This window comes from Armigeres subalbatus, chromosome 2 (assembly GCF_024139115.2).
Source record: "Armigeres subalbatus isolate Guangzhou_Male chromosome 2, GZ_Asu_2, whole genome shotgun sequence".
Classification (NCBI taxonomy): Eukaryota; Metazoa; Arthropoda; class Insecta; order Diptera; family Culicidae; genus Armigeres; species Armigeres subalbatus.
In genome coordinates, this window is record NC_085140.1 from 189,681,341 (window position 1) to 189,692,120 (window position 10,780).

General features: G+C 42.4%; 1 protein-coding gene across 1 annotated transcript; it reads left to right on the forward strand.

The window, feature by feature from the left end:
- Window positions 1-749: 749 nt before the first annotated feature.
- On the forward strand, window positions 750-2,057 carry LOC134215650 (uncharacterized). The gene has a single exon (XM_062694790.1). It carries the CDS (start codon window positions 805-807, stop codon window positions 1,717-1,719), a length of 915 nt encoding a protein of 304 aa, XP_062550774.1. The 5' UTR covers window positions 750-804; the 3' UTR covers window positions 1,720-2,057.
- The last annotated feature ends 8,723 nt before the right edge of the window (window positions 2,058-10,780 follow it).

Consider the following 10,780-nt stretch of genomic DNA (forward strand, 5'->3'; position numbering starts at 1 on the left):
AACAAATTTGTCCTGACCGATCACCAAGGAGGTGCGGCACTAACAGCGTCTGTTCTTGCATCCAGCGAATGAGTATGGAATGCTATTCCACGGAAGCTATACCTGAGATGTCAGCCTGATCCCGTTGGATAGAGAACCTTGGGCCAACCTACTGCTCCCGAGACATCAATTTGTTTGAGAATCCGATAATGAAAGAATAAGTACTGATTTTACGGCAACGACTCTTAGCGTGAAACGGACACGAATAGGAACATGGTACGTTTTAACCCTAGCCCAGCAGGTTAAATTGGCACAACTTGTTAAGAAAATTAATTTGAGATTTTTAGTTGTAACCATCAATCGTTACAAATGAACAAATATATGGGTGAGAAGAAATTTTGACTGCAATTTTCAAATGCTTGCTAACTGCTTGAAATAGTTGGGAACCACTGTGGATCGAAATATACTACTCAAATTGCGTGCTCCGAAATATCTAAATTAATGCTGAAATTTCCATCTATAATTTCAACGATCAAGGAATTGCAGCAGTTTTGAAAGGCATCTGGGGATCCAATCACTATTGAGGTAAATCTGCTTCGTCAAAAGTCTTTCTTTTCTGACTTTAATATATGCCATCATAACTCTTGAAATGTATGGTTATTGTTGAAAGAGAGCAGTAAAGCAATCACAATAACGATTGTTGTTGAATAAACCTCTTGCGTATAGCGTATCGTACACTGCGACTCAAACTATAGCTGGTGCTACCTTTGTTTACTATTTCTGGTTCTGTGCTATGCATACTTTGTCGTTGCTGTACCAGTAAGAATGTCGGATGAAGATGACAAAATTGTGTGCTATATCTGTGATAAAATCGAGGAAAATCCAGAACGAATAATCGAATGTGTTCAGTGTGCCAAATCAGTTCATTTCCGATGCAAAAAGCTACGAGGCAACGCCGTGCTAAAGGCTAAGAAACGGCCATTCTATTGCTCTGTTGATTGTGCCGATATGTTCGCGCGCGGTAATCAAAGCTCAGATGACTCTAATCACCTTATCTCCGAGATAAAATTGCTCGCGCAAGCTGTTAGGGAGTCGAAGCAAGAATCCGCACACTTGAGATTTGCATTTGAGCAGTCTTGCCAAAAAATTGATACATTGGTGAAAACCACTTTGGCAATCGAGCAATCTCAAGACTTCATGTCAAAGCAATTTGACGTGTTGCAGAAGGACTTTGATGGATTCAAGCAACAGTTAGGTGGTTTGCAGTTGGAGAATGAAAAGTTCCGGATAGAGATTACAGATTGGAAGTACAAACAAGGTGCTGTTACATCAAGGCTGGATCATCTGGAAATGGAGGTTGATAAGATGAACCGTGGAAAGCTATCGAACAACGCAGTCATACTGGGTATCCCCACACCCGAAAATGAAAATCTTAAGACGTTAGTTATCGGAGTAGGAAAAGCAGTTGGCTGTATTATAAATGAAGATTCTGTCATCAGTGCTCGTCGCCTTGTTGGGAAAAATCGGAATGCTCAAGGCGCGCCGATTCTAGTCACTTTCAGCTCACCGTCTATCAAGGAGAAGCTTTTCGAAATGAAGCGCTCACATGGGCCTCTGCAAGCAGCAGAAATATGCAGATCTTTCAACGGTGCGTCGACTCGGTTGGTGATTCGTGATGAATTAACGGAATTTGGGAGAGAATTGTATCGAGAGACGAAAGAACTCCAGTTGTCAATGTGATTCAAGTATGTGTGGCCGGCTGGAAATGGAAAAATACTTGTGAAGCGGCAGGACGGTGCAAAAATTGAAGAAATCGGATGTCTACAGCAGATTGAGGACATGAAGAAACAATCATCGAAACGTGCATTGATCTCCTCCTATGCAATGTCAGCATCCTCATCCCCTGGACTCGAACCGGCATCGAAACGTGTTCAGACTTGAATATGCCCTAATCTGTCTCTATTTGATATAAATATACATAGTGCTAGACAGTAATGAACAAAAAAAATATTTTCACTACACAATTGATGAATTAAATAAAAATGTCAACTTGAATTGTAAAGATAAGCAACTACGGATTTTACAAATAAATATAAGAGGGATGAATGGTACAGAGAAACTAGATAAAATTAAGGAAATTCTCTCATTATACATGGGATGCATATATATTATTGTAATAGGGGAAACGTGGCTCAAGGAGAACCGCACAAACCTGTTCCATATTGATGGATTTCGCTGTTTTTTCTCTTGTCGCCCTGATTCATCTGGAGGAGGCCTTGCAGTATATGTAAATGATGTAATGAAATTCAATTTACTTAAGATAGATCATGATAACGGTCTACACCACATTCATATAAATGTTCGCAAGGATCCCCTACCATTTCATGTTCACGCTGTATACAGACCACCTTCTTATGACTTCCGAAGTTTTCTGTCGAGAATGGATGCCATAATGTCTCAAGAAACTAATACTTCTTGTGTCATCGTTGGTGATGTAAACATTCCTGTTAATCTGCAGTCCAGTCCCCAGGTAGTTGAATATTGTAATCTCCTGAGCTGTTACAATTTTAAAGTAACAAATTCTTACATAACAAGACCAGCTAGCAGTAATATTTTGGATCACGTAGTGTGTTCTGATGCAGTTCGCTTTGGCGTAATTAATGAAACTATATTAGCAGACATAAGTGATCACTATCCAACACGCATATAAATTTTGCTTGGTTGAATCAACAATATTGTTTGTTGAACTCAACCAATTTTGTTTGTAAAAATTACAATGATGTTTTATCGTAACAACAATTATATTTTGTCGGTGCCACAAAGATGATTTCTTTTTCAACAAAAATTTGTTGATTTTGGATATATTTTTTTAAACGTGTACATTAGATTTAGTTTGTAAATATTTACAAATTCTTCGTTTTATTATGTTACTTGTGAAAGAAATGTTGTTGAGGATTTTTGTATAACGATGGCATCGGTGTTAGATAAACAGAAATCAGTTTAATTTCAAGAATTAATCATTCAATGTCGTAAGTAAATACATATACTTTAAGAAAAGAGCATGTTTCTTAGATTTTTTGTTCTTACAGAAAGCTAAGTGGCATAACGGATACGCTCACGAAGTCATGTCAACAAGTTAATATTCAAGATGATGTCTGCATGTATTTATAAAAAATGTATATGTACTAAATAAATATAATGTGGAGGTCAAAATCGCCCACTGCTTCTGCAATAAATATTCAAAACTTTTTTCAAGTTAATAGAAAATGCCATAATTGAGAAAAAATCATCCCACAAACCTAACCTAAAAAATATTCAACAAAACCGATAGTTGATTTGACGAAACTGGTTTGTTAATTCAACTAAAATGATTATTGATTGAACAAAACTGTCAAATTACGAGCGCCACAATCATGTTTGTTGGTGCAACACACTTTTTGGGTTGAATTCAACAAAAATGTTTGTAAGCCCTGAGATAACAATTTATTTTGTTGAATTTGACCTAAAATTTTGTCGAATTTACAAAATATTTTTCTGCGTGAATCTTATCGACTTTCAAATTGGACAGGGCATAAGCGTTCATATGCGTTCCTTGGAAAAAAACTATACTGAACACACACAAACTCAATGAAACCTTCGAAATTGCGGTTAGAGACCTTGTGTATGAATCTGCTGAAGACCGATTGTCTAAAGTCATTGATTTGTATCATGCCCTAAAAGAAAAATTCTCAAAGAAAGTGGTTGTCCGAGCGAAGGTCAAGGGTCCCTGTCCTTGGATGTGTTTTGATCTATGGAAACTTCTTCGCATCAAAGAAAACGTTTTAGCAAGCTGCAAACGACGTCCGTCGGAAAGGTCTAGAGAACTGTTGACACATGTTTCCAAATTGGTGCAGAAATGCAAACAAAAATGTAAAAAGGATTACTACGAAAAACTGTTCGGATCCAGTAATCATAAGCAGAACTGGAGTAACCTGAACAGAGTTTTGGGAAGGATGAATGACGGCTCATCAGAGATAAAACTATCGTCAAATGGGAGGTCGATCAGTGGACAAGAAACAGCAGATGTTTTCAATCAATTCTTTAGTACTATTGGACCCCAGCTTGCCTCAACCATCAACAGTTGTCAGGACATCAGTAAGTACGATACGCTTACGCCATTGAATGCATCAATATTCCTACGGCTCGCAACTGAACATGAAGTCATACTTGAGATAAGAAACCTTGAACAGAACAAAAGCAGTGGACCGGACGGTGTACCAGTGAAGTTTATCAAGGATCACCATCTTATTTTTTCAACCTTAATAAGAGATGTCTTCAATCAATCGATAACAACAGGAAATTTTCCAGACTGCTTGAAAGTAGCCCGAGTAACACCTATTCATAAATCCGGAGACAAATCAGATGTTAATAACTACCGACCTATATCAGTACTATCTGTTCTGAGTAAATTATTGGAAAAAATGCTTGCGACTAGGTTACTGGATTTCCTGAACGTGCATGACATCCTATATAGCCATCAATACGGCTTCAGAACAGGATCTAGCACACTGACAGCGACATGTGATCTTATTGATGAAATATATGCTGCTATAGACTCCAGAAAACTGGTTGGAGTACTATATCTTGACCTAAAAAAGGCTTTTGACACCATCGACCATGACATATTATTGCGCAAGTTGGATTTCAATGGGATTCGAGGAATATCGAATGACCTAATCCGTAGCTATCTATCCCGAAGAACTCAATTTGTGCACGTGAATAATAACAATAGCTCTCAACGTCCATTAACCGTCGGTGTTCCGCAAGGCAGTACTCTTGGTCCACTGTTGTTCCTCCTCTACATAAACGACTTGTCGAATTTGAAACTGCATGGAAAACCTCGGATGTTTGCTGATGATACTTCGTTATCCTACCACAGTACAAACGCGAATGATATTATTCAACAAATGAAGGAAGACTTGGCGATGCTTTATGATTTTTTCAACGAGAACCTACTTTCTCTGAATTTGTCAAAAACAAAATTCATGATTCTACATTCACCACACCGTGGAGCAGAGACCTAGTAGTACAATCGACTACGATCGACAAGGTGGAAAATTTCAAACACCTTGGCTTGGTAATTGACTCGAAACCCAGACAACCACACATCGCATAAGAATGCACGATCAAAATCGTTTACCGATCCAAGTTTCATCAGAATCGCATTGTTGTGCAAAGCTCATCAGTTTATTTATAAATTTTCCTGCACAGTAGGCTATTTTACGAGTTAATTCCAGCTTCATTTGTTGACATCGCATATTCCTGCAATCAAACTCACATGAAATCGGATTATCTGTCAAACAGAGTTTGTTATCACAAACTACATCGCAATGCATAACGAACAAACTCGCATAAAAATCGTGCACATCGCATACACTTCCGTGCAACGTCGGATAAGAAATACACATAGGGGAACTGCTCCTTGAGTTCATACCATGCACCCAAATCAATACCATTCGAAAACCAAAAATTGGTGTGCAATTTGTTTTATTTCTCATGTGATTTTTTCATCAGTGAGCACGGCGGATAGCAACAAAACACGCCACAAATTGAGCCTAAATTGCCTGTTTTGCGAATGTTATTGATATACGATGTTATTAATAATGGAACAGATACCCTATATCGCCTCCACTTTTGTACGTAAAAAGCGTTTTCGCGACTGGTAAGCGATGAAATTTGTGCGCATATGCATCGCATAACAGAAAAACAGTTCTATTATGCATGCATTCTGGTTGTCTGGGAACTCTCGTGGAGTGCACATGTGGATTCACTAAAAACAAACATCAGCTCGGTATGTGGTATATTGTGGAAGGTCTCCAAATTTCTACCCCGCAAAACGTTGATAACAATGTACCACGCGTTTGTACAATCAAAATTGCAATACCTTGTAGCGATTTGGGGAGCTGCAGCAAAGTGTAGATTGAAACCTCTACAAGTAATCCAAAACCGTTGTTTGAAAGCAGTGTTTAATCTACCAAGGTTGTATCCAACGGTTGATCTGTACAAAAATTGTCCATCATCGATACTACCAGTTTCTGCATTAAGAGAGCTCCAGTGTTTGCTGCAGATTCACAATAACATGCATAACATGGAAGCACATCATAATCAGGTTTTGGAGTATGCTTCCCATAGATATTTGCTTCGAAATGCTGCTGTTCTAGTCACGTTACGCACCAATACAGAGATGGCTAAGAGAAGTGTATCCTATTACAGCAAAAAATGCTTCAATGATCTGCCGATAACATTGAAACATGAGCGTAATGTTAAAACATTCAAACAAGCTGTAAAAACATTAATACGATCGCAAACTCAACGCTACGTCAACTAGCAGCTCATACTTACCTCGACCTACATCAAATTCGAGCTCAACTCGCTGTTAAACAAACTTCGGCTCTCCCAGCTCGTGTCAGCGGTAGACACCTGTTTCTGTCCCAGACGCACGGTCAGCAAGAAACGTCAGTTTCCATCTTAGCACAACATGCTTTTGGTAGCCTCTTCTGTCATGTCTACTGTGGTCTCTCCAGCTCCAGTTGCTCGGTCAGCAAGAAACGCCAGTTTCCCTCCCAGGTAAAAGAAATTGGTATATGTCTGGCCGAAGCCAGAGATACTGCTCCCGTTTTCAAAATATTGAATGGTTCCAGCACAATACGCCTTTGGCAGCCTATCCCATCATGGCTCCTGTGGTCTCTCCAGCTACATCTGTAGTCGCTCGGTCAGCAAGAAATGCCAGTTTCCCTCCCAGGTAAAAGAAATTGGTATACGTCTGGCCGAAGCCAAAGATACTGCTCCCGTTTTCAAAATATTGAATGGTTCCAGCACAATACGCCTTTGGCAGCCTATCCCATCATGGCTCCTGTGGTCTCTCCAGCTACATCTGTAGTCGCTCGGTCAGCAAGAAATGCCAGTTTCCTTCCCAGCACAATACGCCTTTGGCAGCCTATCCCATCATGGCTCCTGTGGTCTCTCCAGCTACATCTGTAGTCGCTCGGTCAGCAAGAAATGCCAGTTTCCCTCCCAGGTAAAAGAAATTGGTATACGTCTGGCCGAAGCCAAAGATACTACTCCTGTTTTCAATATATTGAATGGTTCCAGCACAATACGCCTTTGGCAGCCTATCCCATCATGGCTCCTGTGGTCTCTCCAGCTACATCTGTAGTCGCTCGGTCAGCAAGAAATGCCAGTTTCCTTCCCAGCACAATACGCCTTTGGCAGCCTATCCCATCATGGCTCCTGTGGTCTCTCCAGCTACATCTGTAGTCGCTCGGTCAGCAAGAAATGCCAGTTTCCCTCCCAGCACATTACGCCTTTGGCAGCCTATCCCATCATGGCTGCTATAGACTCTCCAGTTACATCTGTAGTCGCCCGGTCAGCAAGAAATGCCAGTTTCCCTCCCAGGTAAAAGAAATTGGTATACGTCTGGCCGAAGCCAAAGATACTGCTCCCGTTTTCAAAATATTGAATGGTTCCAGCACAATACGCCTTTGGCAGCCTATCCCATCATGGCTCCTGTGGACTCTCCAGCTACATCTGTAGTCGCCCGGTCAGCAAGAAACGCCAGTTTCCCTCCCAGGTAAAAGAAATTGGTATACGTCTGGCCGAAGCCAGAGATACTGCTCCCGTTTTCAAAATAATGAATGGTTCCAGCACAACACGTTTTGACAGCCTATCCTATCATGGCTCCTGTGGTCTCTCCAGCTACATCTGTAGTCGCTCGGTCAGCAATAAACGCCAGTTTCCCTCCCAGCACAACATGGTTTTAGCAGCCTCTCCCGTCATGGCTCATGTGATCTATTCAGCTCCATCTGTAATAGCTCAGTTTCATTAGTCTATTTGCCTATTGCCAAAATATCGCCATCTCATCATCAGTTGTTAATGTTAATGTTTCATTGATTATGTTTATATGTATAGTGAACAATTCTGATTTTCTAAATTTGTTAGTAGTATAGTTTATATGTTCTTAGTAATTATTATGTGAATTGTAAATGAACTATTGTACTTCCTTAAAAGAGAATATTTCTCACTGGAAGTGCACCAAAATTGTACAAAAAAACTAAAAGAAGAGGAGGTTTTATGCCTTTGGGAGAAGTGCTTCAGTATGAATTCCACTCCCAGGGGCTTTTCCCTGCTCCAAAATAAAAAAATAAAATTAAATTAAATTAAAACTGCCAAAGTGAAGAGGGTCGGTTCAGAACACTGTTTGCTCCGGTGGGTACAACTTTGCGTGGTAGCAGCGTGAAGGCTTTCGTTGGTAGCTGGGATTCTGGCGCTACGACATACGGAACGAACGGGAATGTGGACGACAGCCGAAATGAGGTACCGGGAAGCGAACAATGCGGAGCGGTGCCTTCTTGGTTTTCGGCAGTCAAAGTGAATAGTTCGCTAGCAATTTCCCTCCGAAAAATTATTGTGTTAAAAGTTTTGTTGGCTGGAGAGCCTGCACTATTTCTGAAACCGGTTGCTTTGAGCTAAATTGGGCGAGTTTTACCGAGTTCACGCATCGTGCCATCCGTCGGCCATTCCGGCGAACCACGCCATCAGTCGGCCGAACCCGCCATCGGCAATTTGGAGGATTCCGTCATCCGTCAGCTCTTCAACCGGCCACGCCTTTCGTCGGCCGAACCATTCATCGACAAACTCGCAAGTTCCGCATCGTGCCATCCGTCGGCCATTCCGGCGAACCACGCCATCAGTCGGCCGAACCCGCCATCGGCAATTTGGAGGATTCCGTCATCCGTCAGCTCGCCTTTCGCCGGTCGAATTATTCATCGGCAAACTCGCAAGTTCCGCATCGTGCCACCCGTCGACTATTCCGGCGAACCACGCCATCAGTCGGCCGAACCCGCCATCGGCAATTTGGAGGATTCCGTCATCCGTCAGCTCTTCAACCGGCCACGTCTTTCGTCGGTCGAACCATTCATCGGCAAACTCGCAAGTTCCGCATCGTGCCACCCATCGGCCATTCCAGCGAACCACGCCATCAGTCGGCCGAACCCGCCATCGGCAATTTGGAGGATTCCGTCATCCGTCAGCTCTTCAACCGGCCACGCCTTTCGTCGGCCGAACCATTCATCGGCAAACTCGCAAGTTCCGCATCGTGCCACCCGTCGGCCATTCCGGCGAACCACGCCATCAGTCGGCCGAACCCGCCATCGGCAATTTGGAGGATTCCGTCATCCGTCAGCTCTTCAACCGGCCACGCCTTTCGTCGGCCGAACCATTCATCGGCAAACTCGCAAGTTCCGCATCGTGCCACCCGTCGGCCATTCCGGCGAACCACGCCATCAGTTAGTTTGTGCTTATCTTCCGAGCTGAGTAGACGTAATATTTTGTCTCTAGTGTCGGAAGTCACGCGCTTTTAGAAAGTTTCCTCGCGAACATTCCCCGTGAATATATCGTTCAGCAAGCGCTGCTGTGAAGTGCTATTCTTCGCGTACATCAAAATGGTGCGTCGCGAAAATACTTTTCGCATCGATTTTGCGAACATACCAAAAAAACAAGCTACGAGGAGGTGCATGACTTTGTTGCTTCCGAGCTTGGCCTCCGCCGCGATCAAGTTCAGCGTATACAGTGTAGTAGAAGTGCCAACTGTGTGTTTGTAAAGGTTACCGACCTCGAATTGGCACAGAAGATTTGCGAAGAACATGACGAGAAACACGAAGTGGAAGTCGAAGGCAAGCGATACGTGCTGAAAATCCGGATGGAAGACGGAACAGTGGAAGTAAAACTCTTCGACCTACCCGATGATATATCCGAACAGCCCATCGTCGAGTTTCTGCATGGCTTCGGAGATGTTCTATCTGTACGAGAGCAAATGTGGAGCGACCAATACACTTTCAAAGGTGTTTCGACAGGAGTATGGGTTGCTCGAATGCTGGTGAAACGAAACATCCCCTCCTACGTCGTCATCGACGGAGAAACCACATATCTGGCATATTTTGGCCAGCACCAAACATGTAAACACTGCGGTGATTATGTGCATAATGGAGCCTCTTGTATCCAAAACAAGAAACTTTTGATTCAGAAGATGTCAGCAGACCAAACCGCTAAGCAAACATACTCGAACGTCGCCAAGCAACCTGCGAAGCCGAAAACAGCCGCATCGCGCCTGATCAAGCAGAGCAAATCGTCGCCTGTTAATCAACAACCGAGCCCAGCAGCCCCGAGTCAAACAGCTTCAGCTGCAAGCGTGATGCCGGTAAATTTACCGACACCGATAACTACAACAGCTTTCAAGAAACCCACAACATCTCTACTGCAACACCAACATCACCAACACAAGCTCAATCGAAATAACGATGGTACCGAAACCGACGACTCAACAATATCGAACATCAGCAGACGCTCTCGGCGACATCAAGATAAGAAAGCACGCTACGACGACGAAGAAGTATCGCTGGATGAAGGTTCAACACACTAATGGATATCGCAAGCTATAACATCGCCACCATCAATATCAACAACATCACCAATCCAGTATTTTGCGCTCGGTAATGGTGGCGTGAGTTCCCTCCACTTTGGCATTCAAGAGGTAGAAAACATTGGAACTCATCTAGTTTGCCTTGGATCATAAAAATTTGGAGAACAACAAAGTCAACAGACGTCAACTATCTATGACGAAAACAAGGATATTCGTTTTAGATATTATTTTAGTTTAATAAAAAATTTAATTTACTCAATATTTTCTTATTTTTAGGCTTAAAATAGGTCAAACAAAGGACGCTTTACGGTGACTGCTGGATAGTTTTGTTTCCAATTTCTCATG

Excerpts from the sequence above, each read along its gene's own strand:
- LOC134215650 (XM_062694790.1), top strand. The coding sequence starts at position 805 with ATGTCGGATGAAGATGACAAAATTGTGTGCTATATCTGTGATAAAATC.